Source organism: Dendrobates tinctorius, unplaced genomic scaffold, assembly GCF_039654945.1.
Source record: "Dendrobates tinctorius isolate UK_male_01 unplaced genomic scaffold, ASM3965494v1 ptg000172l, whole genome shotgun sequence".
NCBI classification, from domain to species: Eukaryota; Metazoa; Chordata; class Amphibia; order Anura; family Dendrobatidae; genus Dendrobates; species Dendrobates tinctorius.
The window spans coordinates 3,450,870-3,477,715 of record NW_027361839.1 but is presented as its reverse complement, the minus strand read 5'-3'; the positions used below and the strand labels follow the sequence as shown (position 1 = coordinate 3,477,715).

Below are 26,846 nucleotides of genomic sequence, written 5' to 3'. Positions count from 1 at the left end.
AACCCTAACCCCAACACACCCCTAACTCTAGCCCTAACCCTAGCCCTAACCCTAGCCCTAACCCTAGCCCTAGCCCTAACCCTAGCCCTAACCCTAACCCTAACCCTAACCCTAGCCCTAACCCTAGCCCTAACCCTAGCCCTAACCCTAGCCCTAGCCCTAACCCTAGCCCTAACCCTAGCCCTAGCCTGCCTACCTGCTTTTTTTTTCTTTACTTTTTTTTTTTATTTTTGTGTTTTTTATTTTTTGTATTTTTGACTCATAGTAACGCCACTTCTCTGATCTCACACTGGCAGATGATCAGAGGAGAAGCAGCATTACTATATGACAAGATCGCTGCCCGGCACATAGTAACGCCACTTCTCCTCTGATCTCACACTGACAGATGAGCAGAGGTGAAGCAGCGTTACTGTGTGACAAGATCGCTGCCTGGCACAGCTGTGCCAGGCAGCGATCAGCTGTGCCAGGCAGCGATCTAGTCACACAGTAACGCTGCTTCATCTCTGCTCATCTGTCAGCATGAGCTCAGAGGAGAAGTCGCGTTATAATGAGGGAGATCGCCGGGAAACAAGCAGCTTTCCCAGCGAGCTCTCTCATTGGCTGCTGTGACGCGACGTCATCAGGACCTGAACCAATCAGGTCTCAATGACGTCGGGGGTCCCAGCATGCATTGTGCACCGGGATCCCCGCGTTATAAGGTATGAGGGGGTCCCGGGGGGCACAAAACCGCCGACAGTAGATAAACGTCGGCGCTGCACAAAGCCCAGCAAGCGCCAACGTTTATCTACTGTGGGCGGTCGCGAAGAGGTTAAGATTGGTGATATGGTGTGGTTATCATCAAAAAATATTGCTATGAAGGTGGCTTCTCCTAAGTTTAAGCCTAGATGTATTGGACCTTACAAGATTTTGGAGATTATTAATCCGGTCTCTTTTCGTTTGGCTCTTCCTGTCACATTTAAGATCCATAATGTGTTCCATAAGTCCTTGTTGAAGAGGTTTGTTGAGCCAGTTGTGCCTGAGGTGGCACCTCCGGACCCTGTATTGGTTGAAGGTAACTTGGAATATGAGGTAGAGAAAATTCTGGATTCCCGTCTGGCTAGACGGAGACTCCAGTATTTGGTTAAGTGGAAGGGTTATGGTCAGGAGGATAATTCCGGGGTCTCTGCCTCTGATATTCATGCCAAAAGATTGGTGCGTGCCTTTCATCGGGCTCACCCTGATCGCCCTGGTAGCGTTGTTGAGGGTTCGGTGACCCCTCCTCAAGGGGGGGTACTGTTGTGAGTTCATTTTCCCCTCCGTCACTGAGGCCTGGTGAACTCCCTATTCTAGTGAAGGAAGGTAGTGAGCCTGATTATCAGGCACCTGGGACTAATGAAGACGATTGGCTGAGTGGAGTCACTGACTGGATTTAAGGCAGCCTACGCCCTTTCTGCCGTGCGGGTGATTTCTCTGTGGACTCTTGGACACCAGTCTGATTCCTGCTCTCCTAAAGCTAAGTTTTCTGTTTTGCCTTTTTCATCCAAGATTTGTTTTTGTTTTTCTTGCTTTTGGATTCTGCCACTCCCTGCTGGAGTGTGCAGTGTTCCGTGAGCTCTGTCTTCTGAAAGTACCTGAGTGTTGATTTAGTTTTTGAAGCTTAGTTTCTTCAGGGCCATTTTTATATCAGCTTGTTGGCTTTTGTCTCTGATAGGGTTTTGGCAGATTGCAGACAGCAGCCTTCCTATCCGTTCCTATCTAGGTAGTTTTTGGGCCCCGTCTTTGCTCAGCCTGTCTTTCTGTCTGTGTAAGTGTTTTCATCTTGCTTCACCGTCATTATATGTGGGGGGCTGCCTATTGCTTTGGGGTCTGCTCTGGGGCAGTTAGTTTTCCCCTTTCCTTCTTTAGGCCTATGTATCTCTCTGGCTGTGATCGAGGGGTCTAGGTCATCGTAGGAACCCCCCACGGCTGCTGCTAGTTGTGTTGATAGGTTCAGGGGTCTGCAATCTGATAGTTGCCAACTTCTCTGGTTTTCAGGACTTAGCTAGCATTTCTGTTTTTGTCTCCTACGGTGACTCAATCATAACAGGGTTGGGAACATGTAGAACAGATTACATGTAGGGTTGGGAACATGTAGAACAGATTACATGTAGGGTTGGGAACATGTAGAACAGTTTACATGTAGGGTTGGGAACATGAAGAACAGTTTACATGTAGGGTTGGGAACATGTAGAACAGTTTACATGTAGGGTTGGGAACATGTAGAACACATTACATGTAGGGTTGGGAACATGTAGAACAGATTACATGTAGGGTTGGGAACATGTAGAATAGATTACATGTAGGGTTGGGAACATGTAGAACAGATTACATGTAGGGTTGGGAACATGTAGAACAGATTACATGTAGGGTTGGGAACATGTAGAACAGATTACATGTAGGGTTGGGACCATGTAGAACAGATAACATGTAGGGTTGGGAACATGTAGAACAGATTACATGTAGGGTTGGGAACATGTAGAATAGATTACATGTAGGGTTGGGAACAAGTAGAATAGATTACATGTAGGCTTTGGAACATATAGAACAGATTACATGTAGGGTTGGGAACATGTAGAACAGTTTACATGTAGGGTTGGGAACATGTAGAACAGATTACATGTAGGGTTGGGAACATGTAGAATAGATTACATGTAGGGTTGGGAACATGTAGAATAGATTACATGTAGGGTTGGGAACATGTAGAACAGATTACATGTAGGGTTGGGAACATGTAGAACAGATTACATGTAGGGTTGGGAACATGTAGAATAGATTACATGTAGGGTTGGGAACACGTAGAACAGATTATATGTAGGGTTGGGACCATGTAGAGCAGATTACATGTAGGGTTGGGAACATGTAGAACAGTTTACATGTAGGGTTGGGAACACGTAGAACAGATTACATGCAGGGTTGGGAACATGTAGAACAGATTACATGTAGGGTTGGGAACATGTAGAACAGATTACATGTAGGGTTGGGAACATAGATTACACGTAGGGTTGGGAACACGTAGAACAGAATACATGCAGGGTTGGGAACATGTAGAACAGATTAGATGTAGGGTTGGGAACAGAGATTACATGTAGGGTTGGGAACACGTAGAACAGATTACATGTTGGATTGGGAACATGTAGAACAGATTACATGTAGGGTTGGGAACAGAGATTACATGTAGGGTTGGGAACACGTAGAACAGATTATATGTAGGGTTGGGACCATGTAGAGCAGATTACATGTAGGGTTGGGACCATGTAGAACAGTATACATGTAGGGTTGGGAACACGTAGAACAGATTACATGCAGGGTTGGGAACATGTAGAACAGATTACATGTAGGGTTAGGAACATGTAGAACAGATTACATGTAGGGTTGGGAACAGAGATTACATGTAGGGTTGGGAACACGTAGAACAGATTACATGCAGGGTTGGGAACATGTAGAACAGATTACATGTAGGGTTGGGAACAGAGACTACATGTAGGGTTGGGAACACATAGAACAGATTATATGTAGGGTTGGGAACAGAGATTACATGTAGGGTTGGGAACATGTAGAATAGATTACATGTAGGGTTGGGAACACGTAGAACAGATTACATGCAGGGTTGGGAACATGTAGAACAGATTACATGTAGGGTTGGGAACACGTAGAACAGATTACATGCAGTGTTGGGAACATGTAGAACAGATTACATGTAGGGTTGGGAACAGAGATTGCATGTAGGGTTGGGAACATGTAGAACAGATTACATGTAGGGTTGGGAACATGTAGAATAGATTACATGTAGGGTTGGGAACATGTAGAATAGATTACATGTAAGGTTGGGAACATGTAGAACAGATTACATGTAGGGTTGGGAACATGTAGAACAGATTACATGTAGGGTTGGGAACATGTAGAATAGATTACATGTAGGGTTGGGAGCACGTAGAACAGATTATATGTAGGGTTGGGAACATGTAGAACAGTTTACATGTAGGGTTGGGAACACGTAGAACAGATTACATGTAGGGTTGGGAACAGAGATTACATGTAGGGTTGGGAACACGTAGAACAGATTACATGCAGGGTTGGGAACATGTAGAACAGATTACATGTAGGGTTGGGAACAGAGATTACATGTAGGGTTGGGAACACGTAGAACAGATTACATGTTGGGTTGGGAACATGTAAAACAGATTACATGTAGGGTTGGGAACAGAGATTACATGTAGGGTTGGGTACACGTAGAACAGATTATATGTAGGGTTGGGACCATGTAGAGCAGATCAAATGTAGGGTTGGGAACACGTAGAACAGATTACATGCAGGGTTGGGAACATGTAGAACAGATTACATGTAGGGTTAGGAACATGTAGAACAGATTACATGTAGGGTTGGGAACAGAGATTACATGTAGGGTTGGGAACACGTAGAACAGATTACATGCAGGGTTGGGAACATGTAGAACAGATTACATGTAGGGTTGGGAACAGAGACTACATATAGGGTTGGGAACACGTAGAACAGGTTATATGTAGGGTTGGGAACAGAGATTACATGTAGGGTTGGGAACATGTAGAATAGATTACATGTAGGGTTGGGAACACGTAGAACAGATTACACGCATGGTAGGGAACATGTAGAACAGATTACATGTAGGGTTGGGAACACGTAGAACAGATTACATGCAGTGTTGGGAACATGTAGAACAGATTACATGTAGGGTTGGGAACAGAGATTGCATGTAGGGTTGGGAACATGTAGAATAGATTACATGTAGGGTTGGGAACAGAGATTACATGTAGGGTTGGGAACACGTAGAACAGATTACATGCAGGGTTGGGAACATGTAGAACAGATTACATGTAGGGTTGGGAACAGAGATTACATGTAGGGTTGGGAACACGTAGAACAGATTACATGCAGGGTTGGGAACATGTAGAACAGATTACATGTAGGGTTGGGAACAGAGACTACATGTAGGGTTGGGAACACATAGAACAGATTATATGTAGGGTTGGGAACAGAGATTACATGTAGGGTTGGGAACATGTAGAATAGATTACATGTAGGGTTGGGAACACGTAGAACAGATTACATGCAGGGTTGGGAACATGTAGAACAGATTACATGTAGGGTTGGGAACACGTAGAACAGATTACATGCAGTGTTGGGAACATGTAGAACAGATTACATGTAGGGTTGGGAACAGAGATTGCATGTAGGGTTGGGAACATGTAGAACAGATTACATGTAGGGTTGGGAACATGTAGAATAGATTACATGTAGGGTTGGGAACATGTAGAATAGATTACATGTAAGGTTGGGAACATGTAGAACAGATTACATGTAGGGTTGGGAACATGTAGAACAGATTACATGTAGGGTTGGGAACATGTAGAATAGATTACATGTAGGGTTGGGAGCACGTAGAACAGATTATATGTAGGGTTGGGAACAGAGATTACATGTAGGGTTGGGAACACGTAGAACAGATTACATGTTGGGTTGGGAACATGTAAAACAGATTACATGTAGGGCTGGGAACAGAGATTACATGTAGGGTTGGGAACACGTAGAAAAGATTATATGTAGGGTTGGGACCATGTAGAGCAGATCAAATGTAGGGTTGGGAACACGTAGAACAGATTACATGCAGGGTTGGGAACATGTAGAACAGATTACATGTAGGGTTAGGAACATGTAGAACAGATTACATGTAGGGTTGGGAACAGAGATTACATGTAGGGTTGGGAACACGTAGAACAGATTACATGTAGGGTTGGGAACAGAGACTACATATAGGGTTGGGAACACGTAGAACAGGTTATATGTAGGGTTGGGAACAGAGATTACATGTAGGGTTGGGAACATGTAGAATAGATTACATGTAGGGTTGGGAACACGTAGAACAGATTACACGCATGGTAGGGAACATGTAGAACAGATTACATGTAGGGTTGGGAACATGTAGAACAGATTACATGTAGGGTTGGGAACATGTAGAACAGATTACATGTAGGGTTGGGAACAGAGACTACATATAGGGTTGGGAACACGTAGAACAGGTTATATGTAGGGTTGGGAACAGAGATTACATGTAGGGTTGGGAACATGTAGAATAGATTACATGTAGGGTTGGGAACACGTAGAACAGATTACACGCATGGTAGGGAACATGTAGAACAGATTACATGTAGGGTTGGGAACACGTAGAACAGATTACATGCAGTGTTGGGAACATGTAGAACAGATTACATGTAGGGTTGGGAACAGAGATTGCATGTAGGGTTGGGAACATGTAGAATAGATTACATGTAGGGTTGGGAACACGTAGAACAGATTACATGCAGGGTTGGGAACATGTAGAACAGATTACATGTAGGGTTGGGAACATGTAGAACAGATTACATGAAGGGTTTGGAACATGTAGAACAGATTACATGTAGGGTTGGGAACACGTAGAACAGATTACATGTAGGGTTGGGAACACGTAGAACAGATTACATGTAGGGTTGGGAACATGTAGAACAGATTACATGTAGGGATGGGAACAGAGATTGCATGTAGGGTTGGGAACATGTAGAATAGATTACATGAAGGGTTTGGAACATGTAGAACAGATTACATGTAGGGTTGGGAACACGTAGAACAGATTACATGTAGGGTTGGGAACACGTAGAACAGATTACATGTAGGGTTGGGAACATGTAGAACAGATTACATGTAGGGATGGGAACAGAGATTGCATGTAGGGTTGGGAACATGTAGAATAGATTACATGTAGGGTTGGGAACACGTATAACAGTTTACATGCAGGGTTGGGAACATGTAGAACAGATTACATGTAGGGTTGGGAACAGAGATTGCATGTAGGGTTGGGAACATGTAGAATAGATTACATGTAGGGTTGGGAACACGTAGAACAGATTACATGCAGGGTTGGGAACATGTAGAATAGATTACATGTAGGGTTGGGAACAGAGATTGCATGTAGGGTTGGGAACATGTAGAATAGATTACATGTAGGGTTGGGAACACGTAGAACAGATTACGTCCAGGGTTGGGAACATGTAGAACAGATTACATGTAGGGTTGGGAACAGAGATTGCATGTAGGGTTGGGAACATGTAGAACAGATTACATGTAGGGTTGGGAACATGTAGAACAGATTACATGTAGGGTTGGGAACATGTAGAACAGATTACATGCAGGGTTGGGAACATGTAGAACAGATTACATGTAGGGTTGGGAACAGAGATTACATGTAGGTTTGGGAACACGTAGAACAGATTACATGTAGGGTTGGGAACAGAGATTACATGTAGGGTTGGGAACATGTAGAACAGATTTCATGTAGGGTTGGGAACAGAGATTACATGTAGGGTTGGGAACATGTAGAATAGATTACATGTAGGGTTGTTAACATGTAGAACAGATTACATGTAGGGTTGGGAACATGCAGAATAGATTACATGTAGGGTTGGAAACACGTAGAACAGATTATATGTAGGGTTGGGACCATGTAGAGCTGATTACATGTAGGGTTGGGAACATGTAGAACAGTATACATGTAGGGTTGGGAACACGTAGAACAGATTACATGCAGGGTTGGGAACATGTAGAACAGATTACATGTAGGGTTGGGAACATGTAGAACAGATTACATGTAGGGTTGGGAACAGAGATTACATGTAGGGTTGGGAACACGTAGAGCAGATTACATGCAGGGTTGGGAACATGTAGAACAGATTACATGTAGGGTTGGGAACAGAGATTACATGTAGGGTTGGGAACACGTAGAACAGATTATATGTAGGGTTGGGACCATGTAGAGCAGATTACATGTAGGGTTGGAAACATGTAGAACAGATTACATGTAGGGTTGGGAACACGTAGAACAGATTATATGTAGGGTTGGGACCATGTAGAGCAGATTACATGTAGGGTTGGAAACATGTAGAACAGATTACATGTAGGGTTGGGAACACGTAGAACAGATTACATGCAGGGTTGGGAACATGTAGAACAGATTACATGTAGGGTTGGGAACATGTAGAACAGATTACATGTAGGGTTGGGAACAGAGATTACATGTAGGGTTGGGAACACGTAGAACAGATTACATGCAGGTTTGGGAACATGTAGAACAGATTACATGTAGGGTTGGGAACAGAGACTACATGTAGGGTTGGGAACACGTAGAACAGATTATATGTAGGGTTGGGAACAGAGATTACATGTAGGGTTGGGAACAAGTAGAATAGATTACATGTAGGGTTGGGAACACGTAGAACAGATTACATGTAGGGTTGGGAACACGTAGAACAGATTACATGCAGGGTTGGGAACATGTAGAACAGATTACATGTAGGGTTGGGAACAGAGATTGCATGTAGGGTTGGGAACATGTAGAATAGATTGCATGAAGGGTTGGGAACACGTAGAACAGATTACATGCAGGGTTGGGAACATGTAGAAAAGATTACATGTAGGGTTGGGAACACGTAGAACAGATTACATGCAGGGTTGGGAACATGTAGAACAGATTACATGTAGGGTTGGGACCAGAGATTGCATGTAGGGTTGGGAACATGTAGAATAGATTACATGTAGGGTTGGGAACACGTAGAACAGATTACATGCAGGGTTGTGAACATGTAGAACAGATTACATGTAGGGTTGGGAACAGAGATTGCATGTAGGGTTGGGAACATGTAGAATAGATTACATGTAGGTTTGGGAACACGTAGAACAGATTACATGCAGGGTTGGGAACATGTAGAACAGATTACATGTAGGGTTGGGAACACGTAGAACAGATTACATACAGGGTTGGGAACATGTAGAACAGATTACATGTAGGGTTGGGAACATGTAGAACAGATTACATGTAGGGTTGGGAACAGAGATTACACGTAGGGTTGGGAACATGTAGAACAGATTACATGTAGGGTTGGGAACAGAGACTACATGTAGGGTTGGGAACACGTAGAACAGTTTATATGTAGGGTTGGGAACAGAGATTACATGTAGGGTTGGGAACATGTAGAATAGATTACATGTAGGGTTGGGAACATGTAGAACAAATTACATGTAGGGTTGGGAACACGTAGAACAGATTACATGCAGGGTTGGGAACATGTAGAACAGATTACATGTAGGGTTGGGAACAGAGATTGCATGTAGGGTTGGGAACATGTAGAATAGATTACATGTAGGGTTGGGAACACGTAGAACAGATTACATGTAGGGTAGGGAACAGATATTGCATGTAGGGTTGGCAACATGTAGAATAGATTACATGAAGGGTTTGGAACATGTAGAACAGATTACATGTAGGGTTGGGAACACGTAGAACAGATTACATGTAGGGTTGGGAACACGTAGAACAGATTACATGTAGGGTTGTGAACACGTAGAACAGATTACATGCAGGGTTGGGAACATGTAGAACAGATTACATGTAGGGTTGGGAACAGAGATTGCATGTAGGGTTGGGAACATGTAGAATAGATTGCATGTAGGGTTGGGAACATGTAGAATAGATTACATGTAGGGTTGGGAACACGAAAAACAGATTACATGCAGGGTTGGGAACATGTAGAACAGATTACATGTAGGGTTGGGAACAGAGATTGCATGTAGGGTTGGGAACATGTAGAATAGATTACATGTAGGGTTGGGAACATGTAGAACAGATTACATGTAGGGTTGGGAACAGAGATTGCATGTAGGGTTGGGAACATGTAGAATAGATTACATGAAGGGTTTGTAACATGTAGAACAGATTACATGTAGGGTTGGGAACATGTAGAACAGATTACATGTAGGGTTGGGAACACGTAGAACAGATTACATGCAGGGTTGGGAACATGTAGAACAGATTACATGTAGGGTTGGGAACAGAGATTGCATGTAGGGTTGGGAACATGTAGAATAGATTACATGTAGGGTTGGAAACACGTAGAACAGATTACATGCAGGGTTGGGAACATTTAGAACAGATTACATGTTGGGTTGGGAAAAGAGATTGCATGTAGGGTTGGGAACATGTAGAATAGATTCCATGTAGGGTTGGGAACACGTAGAACAGATTACATGCAGGGTTGGGAACATGTAGAACAGATTACATGTAGGGTTGGGAACAGAGATTGCATGTAGGGTTGGGAACATGTAGAATAGATTACATGAAGGGTTGGGAACACGTAGAACAGATTACATGCAGGGTTGGGAACATGTAGAACAGATTACATGTAGGGTGGGGAACACGTATAACAGATTACATGCAGGGTTGGGAACATGTAGAACAGATTACATGTAGGGTTGGGACCAGAGATTGCATGTAGGGTTGGGAACATGTAGAATAGATTACATGTAGGGTTGGGAACACGTAGAACAGATTTCATGTAGGGTTGGGAACAGAGATTACATGTAGGGTTGGGAACATGTAGAACAGATTTCATGTAGGGCTGGGAACACATAGAACAGATTACATGCAGCGTTGGGAACATGTAGAACAGATTACATGTAGGGTTGGGAACATGTAGAATAGATTACATGTAGGGTTGGGAACACGTAGAACAGATTACATGCAGGGTTGGGAACATGTAGAACAGATTACATGTAGGGTTGGGAACACGTAGAACAGATTACATGCAGGGTTGGGAACATGTAGAACAGATTACATGTAGGGTTGGGAACAGAGATTGCATGTAGGGTTGGGAACATGTAGAATAGATTACATGTAGGGTTGGGAACACGTAGAACAGATTACATGCAGGGTTGGGAACATGTAGAACAGATTACATGTAGGGTTGGGAACAGAGATTGCATGTAGGGTTGGGAACATGTAGAATAGATTACATGTAGGGTTGGGAACATGTAGAATAGATTACATGTAGGGTTGGGAACATGTAGAACAAATTACATGTAGGGTTGGGAACACGTAGAACAGATTACATGCAGGGTTGGGAACATGTAGAACAGATTACATGTAGGGTTGGGAACAGAGATTGCATGTAGGGTTGGGAACATGTAGAATAGATTACATGTAGGGTTGGGAACACGTAGAACAGATTACATGCAGGGTTGGGAACATGTAAAACAGATTACATGTAGGGTAGGGAACAGATATTGCATGTAGGGTTGGCAACATGTAGAATAGATTACATGAAGGGTTTGGAACATGTAGAACAGATTACATGTAGGGTTGGGAACACGTAGAACAGATTACATGTAGGGTTGGGAACACGTAGAACAGATTACATGTAGGGTTGTGAACACGTGGAACAGATTACATGCAGGGTTGGGAACATGTAGAACAGATTACATGTAGGGTTGGGAACAGAGATTGCATGTAGGGTTGGGAACATGTAGAATAGATTGCATGTAGGGTTGGGAACATGTAGAATAGATTACATGTAGGGTTGGGAACACGAAAAACAGATTACATGCAGGGTTGGGAACATGTAGAACAGATTACATGTAGGGTTGGGAACAGAGATTGCATGTAGGGTTGGGAACATGTAGAATAGATTACATGTAGGGTTGGGAACATGTAGAACAGATTACATGTAGGGTTGGGAACAGAGATTGCATGTAGGGTTGGGAACATGTAGAATAGATTACATGAAGGGTTTGTAACATGTAGAACAGATTACATGTAGGGTTGGGAACATGTAGAACAGATTACATGTAGGGTTGGGAACACGTAGAACAGATTACATGCAGGGTTGGGAACATGTAGAACAGATTACATGTAGGGTTGGGAACAGAGATTGCATGTAGGGTTGGGAACATGTAGAATAGATTACATGTAGGGTTGGAAACACGTAGAACAGATTACATGCAGGGTTGGGAACATTTAGAACAGATTACATGTTGGGTTGGGAAAAGAGATTGCATGTAGGGTTGGGAACATGTAGAATAGATTCCATGTAGGGTTGGGAACACGTAGAACAGATTACATGCAGGGTTGGGAACATGTAGAACAGATTACATGTAGGGTTGGGAACAGAGATTGCATGTAGGGTTGGGAACATGTAGAATAGATTACATGAAGGGTTGGGAACACGTAGAACAGATTACATGCAGGGTTGGGAACATGTAGAACAGATTACATGTAGGGTGGGGAACACGTATAACAGATTACATGCAGGGTTGGGAACATGTAGAACAGATTACATGTAGGGTTGGGACCAGAGATTGCATGTAGGGTTGGGAACATGTAGAATAGATTACATGTAGGGTTGGGAACACGTAGAACAGATTTCATGTAGGGTTGGGAACAGAGATTACATGTAGGGTTGGGAACATGTAGAACAGATTTCATGTAGGGCTGGGAACACATAGAACAGATTACATGCAGCGTTGGGAACATGTAGAACAGATTACATGTAGGGTTGGGAACATGTAGAATAGATTACATGTAGGGTTGGGAACACGTAGAACAGATTACATGCAGGGTTGGGAACATGTAGAACAGATTACATGTAGGGTTGGGAACACGTAGAACAGATTACATGCAGGGTTGGGAACATGTAGAACAGATTACATGTAGGGTTGGGAACAGAGATTGCATGTAGGGTTGGGAACATGTAGAATAGATTACATGTAGGGTTGGGAACACGTAGAACAGATTACATGCAGGGTTGGGAACATGTAGAACAGATTACATGTAGGGTTGGGAACAGAGATTGCATGTAGGGTTGGGAACATGTAGAATAGATTACATGTAGGGTTGGGAACACGTAGAACAGATTACATGTAGGGTTGGGAACAGAGATTACATGTAGGGTTGGGAACATGTAGAACAGATTTCATGTAGGGCTGGGAACACATAGAACAGATTACATGCAGCGTTGGGAACATGTAGAACAGATTACATGTAGGGTTGGGAACATGTAGAATAGATTACATGTAGGGTTGGGAACACGTAGAACAGATTACATGCAGGGTTGGGAACATGTAGAACAGATTACATGTAGGGTTGGGAACACGTAGAACAGATTACATGCAGGGTTGGGAACATGTAGAACAGATTACATGTAGGGTTGGGAACAGAGATTGCATGTAGGGTTGGGAACATGTAGAATAGATTACATGTAGGGTTGGGAACACGTAGAACAGATTACATGCAGGGCTGGTAACATGTAGAACAGATTACATGTAGGGTTGGGAACAGAGATTACATGTAGGGTTGGGATCACGTAGAACAGATTACATGCAGGGTTGGGAACATGTAGAACAGATTACATGTAGGGTTGGGAACAGAGATTACATGTAGGGTTGGGAACACGTAGAACAGATTACATGTAGGGTTGGGAACAGAGATTACATGTAGGGTTGGGAAAATGTAGAACAGATTACATGTAGGGTTTGGAACAGAGATTACATGTAGGGTTGGGAACATGTAGAATAGATTACATGTAGGGTTGGGAACACGTAGAACAGATTACATGTAGGGTTGGGAACACGTAGAACAGGTTACATGCAGCGTTGGGAACATGTAGAACAGATTACGTGTAGGGTTGGGAACAGAGATTGCATGTAGGGTTGGGAACATGTAGAATAGATTACATGTAGGGTTGGGAACACGTAGAACAGATTACATGCAGGGTTGGGAACATGTAGAACAGATTACATGTAGGGTTGGGAACACGTAGAACAGATTACATGCAGGGTTGGGAACATGTAGAACAGATTACATATAGGGTTGGGAACAGAGTTTGCATGTAGGCTTGGGAACATGTAGAATAGATTACATGTAGGGTTGGGAACACGTAGAACAGATTACATGCAGGGTTGGGAACATGTAGAACAGATTACATGTAGGGTTGGGAACAGAGATTGCATGTAGGGTTGGGAACATGTAGAATAGATTACATGTAGGGTTGGGAACACGTAGAACAGATTACATGCAGGGTTGGGAACATGTAGAACAGATTACATGTAGGGTTAGGAACAGAGATTGCATGTAGGGTTGGGAACATGTAGAACAAATTACATGTAGGGTTGGGAACAGAGATTACATGTAGGGTTGGGAACACGTAGAACAGATTACATGCAGGGTTGGGAACATGTAGAACCGATTACATGTAGGGTTGGGAACAGATATTACATGTAGGGTTGGGAACACGTAGAACCGATTACATGTAGGGTTGGGAACAGAGATTACATGTAGGGTTGGGAACACGTAGAACAGATTACATGTAGGGTTGGGAACAGAGATTACATGTAGGTTTGGGAAAATGTAGAACAGATTACATGTAGGGTTGAGAACATATAGAATAGATTACATGTAGGGTTGGGAACAGAGATTACATGTAGGGTTGGGAACATGTAGAATAGATTACATGTAGGGTTGGGAACATGTAGAACAGATTACATGTAGGGTTGGGAACATGTAGAATAGATTACATGTAGGGTTGGGAACACGTAGAACAGATTATATGTATTGTTGGGACCATGTAGAGCAGATTACATGTAGGGTTGGGGACATGTAGAACAGTTTACATGTAGGTTTGGGAACACGTAGAACAGATTACATGCAGGGTTGGGAACATGAAGAACAGATTACATGTAGGGTTGGGAACATGTAGAACAGATTACATGTAGGGTTGGGAACAGAGATTACATGTAGGGTTGGGAACACGTAGAACAGATTACATGCAGGGTTGGGAACATGTAGAACAGATTACATGTAGGGTTGGGAACAGAGATTACATGTAGGGTTGGGAACACGTAGAACAGATTACATGTTGGGTTGGGAACATGTAGAACAGATTACATGTAGGGTTGGGAACATAGATTACATGTAGGGTTGGGAACACGTAGAACAGATTATATGTAGGGTTGGGACCATGTAGAGCAGATTACATGTAGGGTTGGGAACATGTAGAACAGATTACATGTAGGGTTGGAAACACGTAGAACAGATTACATGCAGGGTTGGGAACATGTAGAACAGATTACATGTAGGGTTGGGAACATGTAGAACAGATTACATGTATGGTTGGGAACAGAGATTACATGTAGGGTTGGGAACACGTAGAACAGATTACATGCAGGGTTGGGAACATGTAGAACAGATTACATGTAGAGTTGGGAACAGAGACTACATGTAGGGTTGGGAACACGTAGAACAGATTATATGTAGGGTTGGGAACAGAGATTACATGTAGGGTTGGGAACATGTAGAATAGATTACATGTAGGGTTGGGAACACGTAGAACAGATTACATGCAGGGTTGGGAACATGTAGAACAGATTACATGTAGGGTTGGGAACACGTAGAACAGATTACATGCAGGGTTGGGAACATGTAGAACAGATTACATGTATGGTTGGGAACAGAGATTGCATGTAGGGTTGGGAACATGTAGAATAGATTACATGTAGGGTTGGGAACACGTAGAACAGATTACTTGCAGGGTTGGGAACATGTAGAACAAATTACATGTAGGGTTGGGAACAGAGATTGCATGTAGGGTTGGGAACATGTAGAATAGATTACATGAAGGGTTTGGAACATGTAGAACAGATTACATGTAGGGTTGGGAACACGTAGAACAGATTACATGTAGGGTTGGGAACACGTAGAACAGATTACATGCAGGGTTGGGAACATGTAGAACAGATTACATGTAGGGTTGGGAACAGAGATTGCATGTAGGGTTGGGAACATGTAGAATAGATTACATGTAGGGTTGGGAACACGTAGAACAGATTACATGCAGGGTTGGGAACATGTAGAACAGATTACATGTAGGGTTGGGAACAGAGATTGCATGTAGGGTTGGGAACATGTAGAATAGATTACATGAAGGGTTGGGAACACGTAGAACAGATTAAATGCAGGGTTGGGAACATGTAGAACAGATTACATGTAGGGTTGGGAACACATAGAACAGATTACATGCAGGGTTGGGAACATGTAGATCAGATTACATGTAGGGTTGGGAACAGAGATTGCATGTAGGGTTGGGAACATGTAGAATAGATTACATGTAGGGTTGGGAACACGTGGAACAGATTGCATGCAGGGTTGGGAACATGTAGAACAGATTACATGTAGGGTTGGGAACAGAGTCTGCATGTAGGGTTGGGAACATGTAGAATAGATTACATGTAGGGTTGGGAACACGTAGAACAGATTACATGCAGGTTTGGGAACATGTAGAACAGATTACATGTAGGGTTGGGAACAAGTAGAACAGATTACATGCAGGGTTGGGAAAATGTAGAACAGATTACATGTAGGGTTGGGAACATGTAGAACAGATTACATGTAGGGTTGGGAACAGAGATTACATTAAGGGTTGGGAACACATAGAACAGATTACATGCAGGGTTGGGAACATGTAGAACAGATTACATGTAGGGTTGGGAACAGAGACTACATGTAGGGTTGGGAACACGTAGAACAGATTATATGTAGGGTTGGGAACAGAGATTACATGTAGGGTTGGGAACATGTAGAATAGATTACATGTAGGGTTGGGAACACGTAGAACAGATTACATGCAGGGTTGGGATCATGTAGAACAGATTACATGTAGGGTTGGGAACAGAGATTGCATGTAGGGTTGGGAACATGTAGAATAGATTACATGTAGGGTTGGGAACACGTAGAACAGATTACATGCAGGGTTGAGAACATGTAGAACAGATTACATGTAGGGTTGGGAACAGAGATTGCATGTAGGGTTGGGAACATGTAGAATAGATTACATGAAGGGTTTGGAACATGTAGAACAGATTACATGTAGGGTTGGGAACACGTAGAACAGATTACATGTAGGGTTGGGAACACGTAGAACAGATTACATGCAGGGTTGGCAACATGTAGAACAGATTACATGTAGGGTTGGGAACAGAGATTGCATGTAGGGTTGGGAACATGTAGAATAGATTACATGTAGGGTTGGGAACACGTAGAACAGATTACATGCAGGGATGGGAACATGTAGATCAGATTACATGTAGGGTTGGGAACAGAGATTGCATGTAGGGTTGGGAACATGTAGAATAGATTACATGTAGGGTTGGGAACACGTAGAACAGATTACATACAGGGTTGGGAACAGAGATTGCATGTAGGGATGGGAACATGTAGAACAGATTACATGTAGGGTTGGGAACATGTAGAACAGATTACATGTATTGTTGGGAACAGAGATTACATGTAGGGTTGGGAACACGTAGAACAGACTACATGCAGGGTTGGGAACATGTAGAACAGATTACATGTAGGGTTGGGAACAGAGATTACACGTAGGGTTGGGAACACGTAGAACAGATTACATGTAGGGTTGGGAACAGAGATTACATGTAGGGTTGGGAACATGTAGAACAGATTACATGTAGGGTTGGGAACAGAGATTACATGTAGGGTTGGGAACATGTAGAATAGATTACATGTAGGGTTGGGAACACATAGAACAGATTACATGCAGGGTTGGGAACATGTAGAACAGATTACATGTAGGGTTGGGAAGAGAGATTGCATGTAGGGTTGGGAACATGTAGAACAGTTTACATGTAGGGTTGGGAACATGTAGAACAGATTACATGTAGGGTTGGGAGCAGAGATTACATGTAGGGTTGGGAACACGTAGAACAGATTACATGCTGGGTTGGGAACATGTAGAACAGATTACATGTAGGGTTGGGAACAGAGATTACATGTAGGGTTGGGAACACGTAGAACAGATTATATGTAGGGTTGGGAATAGAGATTACATGTAGGGTTGGGAACATGTAGAATAGATTACATGTAGGGTTGGGAACATGTAGAACAGATTACATGCAGGGTTAGGAACATGTAGAACAGATTACATGTATGGTTGGGAACACGTAGAACAGATTACATGTAGGGTTGGGAACATGTAGAACAGATTACATGTAGGGTTGGGAACACGTAGAACAGATTACATGTAGGGTTGGGAACAGAGATTGCTTGTAGGGTTGGGAACATGTAGAATAGATTACATGTAGGGTTGGGAACACGTAGAACAGATTACATGCAGGGTTGGGAACATGTAGAACAGATTACATGTAGGGTTGGGAACAGAGATTGCATGTAGGGTTGGGAACATGTAGAATAGATTACATGAAGGGTTTGGAACATGTAGAACAGATTACATGTAGGGTTGGGAACATGTAGATCAGATTACTTGTAGGGTTGGGACCATGTAGAGCAGATCACACGCAGCACAGGTCACATATTGATGTTTTGTACCTTTCTGTCTTAGCAGGGTCCTCACGATCTTCTTGCATGAGTTGCCTGAAGAAGTCTGTCATCGGCGGTGTTGTGGCGCTGATTGTGACGACTGCTCCGCTTTTCCTCGCCGCATTTTACATTGGACGTAATGCGAGACCTGATCAATGATGGGGTAAGATTAATGTTCTGTGTTACAAGACTCACATGCGTTTCTGTATATTCTTGATATCAGTGATGCCAGGCGGCCATCGAATATCAGTGACAGCACCGCTCTGCTGTATGGGGCGGATGGACATAACATTTCCATACGGCTGCTGGTCCATTCTGCAGGTGGGCTACTACAATATCTGGCAGTAGTCATGGTACAGGGAGGTAGTGGCCGCGTTGTGACACTAGCAGACTGCGTACCTCCCAACTACCCTCTTGTTGCAGGGTAGAAACTTACCTGAAGGGGGGGAATTTATGACCGAAAATGACCATTTTCTGGAATATTTTGAGGCTGTTTCTGGGCTAATTAGGGCAGCAAAGCTTACAATGTCCAGTGCATATAGATTGATTTATTGGGAGGTGAGTGCCTGCAGTATGGCATTTGCCTATCTCGAGGGCATCCAACAGGGGGAGCTGATGGTCGGCAGTCATGTGAGCAGGCAGCACAGTACCAAGCAGAAGAGCGGTGGTGACTGCGGGTGGTTGGCGTAACGCCTCCTGTACATGTCTCATCTCTCACTATGTCTTCTATCCACAGAATGTTCTCGTGTGGCCTCTGAGATTGTCTGCATTCTGCTGGGCTACAATTTGCATTTTACTTTTCTGCATGGACAATAATTGCTTCCTCTCTCTCCTCGATGATCAGCAGCTAGAAAAAACAGAAGATTGTTAGACGTCTCCAGGCGTGTCTCGCTACCATGTGTTTTCTGATTCTGTGTGCAAGTTATCATGTGGCTTTATGGAGAAGAAGCACTGTGGGATCAAATCATCAGCGGTGGTCAGGTCAAGAAATGTGAATATAGCGACTACCAGAAATTATACTGATTCCTCCTCAGCACATCCTCTAAGTGTGGACCTGTAGGGGGTGAATGAAGACACCGTGGCAACAGATGGTTAAAAGTGAAGTATGAGATATTAATATGTTATTACATATATTGTACTTTATCCTTATGGTCGGTTTATGTCTCAGTTCTCCTGGAGGCTTTGCCTCGAGGCCGTCCCGGAGAACGGGGGAGGTCTGTCCACTAGGGCACCAATTACCAGCATAGGGATAGAGGTTGCATCACACCGGCTAACAGATAGTTAACAAGGGTTTAGCCCATTACTTGGGAGGGGTTAGTTTATAGGGAAATCAGGTCCTAGTTTGGTCAGTTTAGAGCGTGAGGCAGAGTGGAACAGAGTGCGGAATGTAGGAGAGTCAAGTGTGTGAGGAGTGTGAGGACGTGCTCAATAATAATGGTGCCAACAGGTATTAAAGGAACGGATGTAGAGGAGGCAGAAGGTTTCCTTCAGTACAAGTCTCCTAGCAGTAGGAAGACACATCCAAAGCTTTGTGTGGACGATGTGACAGTCTCAGGCCTAGGGCCCGGAAGAGACATTGAGTGTCATGTCTCTGTCTCCTGGAGAGGAAGATGTCAGCCGGGTGACAGCAAAAGGGAAGAATGGTTGACCTCAGGGAAACTCCTATGCCAGATAGAAAGCTCCTGGGACCAACACAAGATGTTGAGGCGGGGGTAGGTCGGGAAGAATGAAGTCAAGGACGGATAATACATAGGACCAAGGGAAAATCATCAAAAAGGGGCTCTGTGTCGCTGCGTGCCGCAGCTGCTTGTATCCGTGTGTAAGGGCGTGAGATTGGATGTCTTTCTTGCTTGCTTCCCTCTAATGGTTTTCCGGTTGTTATTGTTTGCAAATATGTCTATGATAAATGCCTGCGGTACTGCTACATATAAAATATGTATTATCACTCATCTTTAATGGTATTGCCACATATATGTGTTATCATTTTGTAGAAAGCTGTAAAATATTGTATTGTGTTCCTGTATTGCATAATATAATGTGTCTGTTGCGCATGTACAGTTAGGGTAAGTTAGTGCATCCTTTTGGGGACATTAGAGAAGGGCACTTTTAGGATATAGTTCCTATAGACACGGGTAAGTGTAGTTCTGTTGAGGGCCACTAGATTGAGGCATACTAGTGGGACTGATAGGTATAGCTGATAGGATGGTTATAGAGGGTTAATTGTGGGAGAGGCTGCTGGGCAGTAAGAGGAAAGTTGGTTAGGAAGGTAGGTCAGATGGGGTCTGGGTGCCCTAATGTCCACATGGGCTATAGGCCCAGACAGCTTGGCAGTGCCGTAACATTTAAGTGCTGCCATCCACGTTACCCATGGCCAATGTGTATCATAGCAGTGGGCCAGTGCAAGAAAGGAAGTATGTGGTGATTTATCGCCTGGGCAGATGCTTTTAGAGCAGGAATTGGTTGGACAGAAGGAAGTTGGAGCTTCGATGAGATCGGTACAGACGGGCCGGATGCTTTACCAGAGGCAACAAAACTTGATGACTGATGATTTTGAGTCTGGGCCAAAACAGCCAGAAGGAATTGTCATCATGGCGAGGTCAGGCCAAGAAGGAACTGGGAAGTGGTCTAGGACAATTTGGTCCGAGTGTGTACAGCACAGAAACGACAGACAGAAAGGGAATGATGAGGAAACAAGTAAATGTCTTGATATACCAACTGTGGAAGTAACGTGTGAAATACTCAGTAAAGAAAGTATTAATGTTGACTTGGACTGTGTCTCCATTGCTGGGGGTCGCCTGGAAGAGGGACCGTTATCGCCTGGGAAGTGCCCAGAGGAAGCTGAACCTGGAGATGCAGGTATGCATAAGAAAAGAGTACAGTTTTCTGTAGGGGAAGGACTTGACATGGATATAGCAGTAATTCAGATCACGACTACAGTCCTGTCCCTCTCTTACACGTGTTACACGGTAACGCCGTACCTGCATACCGGACCCAAGGTCTCCTGTCACATCTGTATCTGCAGCCAGTCCCATGGATGGGGAGGTGACAAGGACCCCTGAACTACAAGTGAGTAAAGAGCGAACCCCACAGCACAGCAAACAACAAGACGGACTCCTGTCACATCTAGAGCCGAATCCTGTTGCATGGACGGGAAGGTAACAAGAACCCCTGAACTACAAGTGAGGAAATAAGGAACTCCACAGCACAACACACAAGACAGACTCCTGTCACATCTATAGCAGGATCCGGTCCCATGGACGGGGTGGTGACAAGGACCCCCGAACTACAACTGAGTAAAGAACGAACCGCATAGCACCTCACACACAAGACGGTCTCCTGTCACATCTAGAGCTGGATCCAGTCCCATGGACTGGGAGGTAACAAGGATCTCCGAACTACAAGTGAGTAAAGAATGAACTGCATAGCACAACACACAAGACTGACTCCTGCGGAGCAGCGTGTGTACGGGGTGTACGGAGTGGAGCCGCGTGTGTATGGAGCAAAGCCGCATGTGTACAAGGTTTACGGAGTGGAGCCGTGTGTAAAAGGTGTACAGAGCAGAGCCGCATGTGTACGAGGTTTACGGAGTGGAGCCATGTGTGTACTGAGTGGAGCCGTGTGTGTGCGAGGTGTACAGAGTGGAGTCGCGTGTGTGCGGAGCGGAGCAGCGTGTGTACGGGGTGTACGGAGCTGAGCCGCGTGTGTAAGCGTTGTACGGAGTGGAGCTGTGTGTGTATGGGGCGTACACAACGGAGCCCTGTGTGTACGAAGTGTATGGAGCTGAGCCGTGTGTGTGTGGAGCAGAGCTGTGTGTGTATGGAGCGGAGCAGAGCAATGTGTGTACGGAGTGGAGCCACGTGTGAATGGAGTGGAACCGCGTGTGTACGAGGTGTATGGAGCAAAGCTGCTTGTGTACAAGATTTACGGAGTGGAGCCATGTGTGTACAAGGTGTACAGAGCGTGGCCACGTGTGTAAAAGGTGTACGACGCAGAGCCGCATGTGTACGAGGTTTAGGTGGAGCCGTGTGTACTGAGTGGAGCCGTGTGTGTGAGAGGCATAAAAAGCGGAACCGTGTGTGTATGAGGTGTGCGGAGCCATACGTGTACAAGGTGTATGGTGGGGAGCATCCATACCTCCCAGGGGGACAGTCCCGATGCTGAGAGAGAGTCTGCCCCAGCCTGGAGCTTACTTTTCCCGCGGACACAGGAGTACACGGTGGAACCCCGAGGAGCACTTTAAAATTCACACATGACGTTCCACCGGCAGTGACATGCTAGAAGCTGACCGGAAATGAGGGAATTTCGGGAGGATATTGTGACAGAACCATGGAGGCACTTCAGGGAATGCTTCAGATCCATCACCATGTCCTCCGACAGTGCGGACAGCGGGATTGCCTTGGACTCGGGGATGCCGGCCATGTAAGCGGATCATGATATGTCCTGCATCGGGAGGCTCAGGTGGGCACTACAATGGGAGCCGGGCTGCTATAGTATCTTTATAGAATCTTTCTTTCTTTCTTTCTCTCTCTGTTCTTTCTTTCTCTAATCTTTCTTTTTTTCTTCTTCTGTCTCTGTTCTTTCTTTCCTCTCTTACTCTCTCTCTTCTTTCTTTCGCTCTGTTCTTTCTTTCCCCTCTTCCTTTATCTCTCTCTCTCTGTTCTTTCTTTCTTTCCCCTCTTTCTTTCTCTCTAATCTTTCATTCTTTTTCTCTCTGCTTTTTCTTTCTCTCTCTGTTCTTTCTCTCTCTCTGTTCTTCCTTTCTCTCTCTGTTCTTTCTTTCCCCTCATTCTTTCTTCCTCTTGCTCTGTTCTTTCTTTCCTCTCTTTCTCTCTGTGTTCTTTTTCTCTTTTTTCTCTTTCTTTCCCATCTTTCTTTTTCTTTCCCCTCTTTCTTTCTCTCTCTCTCTGTTTTTTCTTTCCCCTCTTTCTTTCTCTCTGTTTTTTATTTCCCCTCTCTTTCTCTCTCCCTTTCTGTTCTTTCTCTCTCTCACTGTTTTTTTTCTTTCTTTTTTCTTTCTCTCTGTTCTTTCTTTCCCCTCTTTCTTTCTCTCTCTCTGTTCTTTCTTTTGCTCTGTTCTTTCTTTCTTTGTTTCTCTTTATTTCCCCTCTTCCTTTCTCTCTGTAATCTTTCTATCTTTCTCCCTCTAATCTTTCTTTCTCTTTCTGTTCTTCCTTTTTTTCTCTCTGTTCTTTCTTTCTCTGTTCTCTTTCTTTCCCCTCTTTCTATTCTTTCTTTCTCTCTCTGTGTTCTTTCTTTATTTCTCTTTCCTTCTCTCTGCTCTTTCTTTCCCCTCTTTCTTTCTCTCTCTGTTCTTTCTTTCCCCTCTTTCTTTCTCTCTCCCTGTCTGTTCTTTCTTTCCCCTGTTTCTTTTTTTTCTCTCTCTCTGTTCTTTTTATTTGTCCCCTCTTTCATTCTTTCTCTCTCTGTTCTTCCTTTCCCCTTTGTTTCTTTCTCTGTTGTTTCTTTCTTCCCCTCCTTCTTTCTTTCTTTCTTTCTTTCTCTCTCAGTTCTTTCTTTCCCCTCTTTCTTTTTCTTTATCTCTCTGTTCTTTCTTTCCCCTCTTTTTTTCTCTCTCCCTCCCTCTCTGTTCTTTCTTTCTTTCCCCTCTTTCTTTTTTCTCTCTCGCTGTTCTTTTTTCTGTCCCCTCTTTTTTCTCTCTCTGTTTTTTCTTTCTTTCTTTCTTTCTTTTTTTCTTTCTTTCCCCTCTTTCTTTTTTCTCTTCTTTCTTTCTTTCTTTCTCTGTTTTCTTTTTTCTCTCTCTCTGTTCTTTCTTTCTTTTCCTCAGTACCAGTCAGTGTGCCCACAGTACCGGTAGAATAAGAGGGGTAGGAAACTAGGTGGCACTGGTCATATTGAGCCTTTCATACTTTTTACTGGTGTATAATCATATGCCCTGAGCACCCCCATAAAGTGGGCCAGCCCCAGACAACAGTGTACAAACAAATCACTATTACTGTCAGTCCAAGTGGACAATTATATACATAAAGTTAATGATGTCCCTGTGCCAAGCAGTGCGGAGGATCAGAATACACTGAGGAGACCAGAGCAGCGGGGTATGGTGAGAAGAATGATGTGGGGCCCATTATGCTGTATGAAGTAATATATGGGGCACAATATACTGTATGGAGCATTATATGGGGCCCATTATACTGTGTGGAGCATTATATGGGGCCCATTATACTTTATGGAGCATTATATGGGGCCCATAATACTGTATAGAGCATTGGGGATAGGGGATGACTTTCTGTTTGTTGTGGGTCTGACCGCTGGGATCCCCATGATCCTGGGAAACGTAGCTTTGAAGAGCACCATGTAAATGGAGCTGTGGTCAATCATACGCACTGTGGTGCCATTCATATGTGGCTCTTCAAATAACCAAGAGATTGATGAGGGGACGACAAAGTATAGCAAAAATTCACTGATTGGGGCTGATGAGTGCTATAGTTTGTGGGCTGGTGGGATTTGTGTGGCAGGGCTGCATTTTTGTCCAAGTCTGGCCCTGTGCCAGGCCTACCATTGCCATTAATGATCCTTGTTCTGGATACTTCTGTGTTGTTCTTGTATGTGCGTGTGATGCCGCTGACATCCTTGTGTTTGGACACCTTTTTTTCTATTTATCTAAATCAAAATGTCCACTATTGTACTCAGTTTTACAATATAGATGTAAAAATGTACTTTGTGTGGGGGGGGGGCGTCATTTTGCTGTTTGCCTCAGGCAGCAGAGAGGCTAGGTTCACCCCTGCTCCTGTCACATGTATAGCCGGATCCGGACCTATGGACCGGTAGATGACAAGGACCCCTGAACTACAAGTGAGTAAAGAAGGAACCTCACAGCACAACAAACAAGACAGACTCCTGTCACATCTGCAGCTGCAGCTGTTCCCATGGACATGGAGGTAACAAGGACCCCTGAACTACAAGAGAGTAAAGAACGAACCGCATAGCACCTCACACACAAGATGGACTCCTGCCACATCTATAGCTGGATCCGGTCCCATGGACGGGAGGTAATAACGACATCTGAACTACAAGTGAGCAAAGGAGGTACCCCATAGCACAACACACAAGATGGACTCCTGTCACATCTGCAGCTGCAGCCGGGCCCATGGACAGAGCCGGTTTTAGGCAAATTGGGGCCATATGCAAAGTTTAAAATGAGGCCCCAAATGCTGACATATTGCACATCACACCGAAGCATTTCGATTATATTTACATGCGCTGAGTTCAGGCTGCTAAATGAGTGTGATCGAAAATATTGAAATCGTTCAACACTAGAGTTGAGCGATACCGTCCGATACTTCAAAGTATCGTATCGGATGGTATCGGCCGATCTTTAAAAAAAGTATCGGTATCGCCGATTCCGATACCGGAAGTCCCATTCAAGTCTATGGGACTTCCGGTATCGGAATAAGAAAAACCCTTTCCTGCCCTTGTACAGCCTCTCTGGGGTCTGTACGGGCCTTTCGGGGGGCTGTGCCGGCCTGCCAGGGGGTCTGTGCAGGCTCCGGTGGTCTGTGCCGGCCTGCCGGGGGGCTGTGCAGGCTCCGGTGGGCTGTGCCGGCCTGCCGGGGGGCTGTGCCGGCCTGCCGGGGGGCTGTGCAGGCTCCGGGGGGCTGTGCCGGCCTGCCGGGGGGCTGTGCCGGCCTGCCGGTGGTCTGTGCAGGCTTCGGGGGTCTGTGCAGGCATCGTCCGATGGGACTACAAGTCCCATCGGGCGATGCCTGCTACCATGACAGTGATTGACACATTAGCCAATGATGGGACAGTAGTAGTCCCATCATCCGGCTAATGTGTTAAATGTAAAAAAAAAAAAAAAAAATTACATGCTACATACATACAACATGCATACTACATACATGCTACATTCATACTACATACTACATACATGCTACATTCATACTACATAAATACTACATGCAACATACATACTACATATATACTACATACATACTACATATATACTACATGCATGCTACATACATACTACATGCTACATACATACTACATATATACTACATGCATGCTACATACATACTGCATGCTACATACATACTACATATATACTACATGCATGCTACATACATACTACATGCTACATACTACATACATACTACATGCATGCTACATACATACTACATGCTACATACATACTACATACATACTACATGCATGCTACATACATACTGCATGCTACATACATACTACATATATACTACATGCATGCTACATACATACTACATGCTACATACATACCACATATATACTACATGCATGCTACATACATACTACATGCTACATACATACCACATACATACTACATGCATGCTACATGCTACATACATACTACATATATACTACATGCATGCTACATACATACTACATATATACTACATGCATGCTACATACATACTGCATGCTACATGCATGCTACATACATACTACATACATACTACATACATACCACATATATACTACATACATACAATACATTCATACAATACATACATAGACATACAGTACATATAACATAGAGTAACATACTTACCAATACTTGTCACATTGTTCCCCGAAGCCATTGTCGTCTACGGAATAAATATTAACATAACAA

At 44.0% G+C, this 26,846-nt stretch overlaps 1 protein-coding gene across 2 annotated transcripts in view; it reads left to right on the top strand.

The window, feature by feature from the left end:
- Positions 1 to 21,002, top strand: part of LOC141053893 (uncharacterized) — a 116,916-nt gene extending 95,914 nt beyond the window's left edge. The window contains exons 8-9 of one of the 2 annotated variants that reach the window (XM_073551046.1): positions 18,264 to 18,401; positions 18,975 to 21,002. In XM_073551046.1, coding sequence (XP_073407147.1) covers positions 18,264 to 18,397 — 134 coding nt within the window. In that variant the 3' untranslated portion in view covers positions 18,398 to 18,401; positions 18,975 to 21,002. Of the gene's footprint in view, positions 1 to 18,260; positions 18,402 to 18,974 lie in introns of both variants that reach the window. The other variant, XM_073551045.1, reaches the window with a different exon arrangement.
- The last annotated feature ends 5,844 nt before the right edge of the window (positions 21,003 to 26,846 follow it).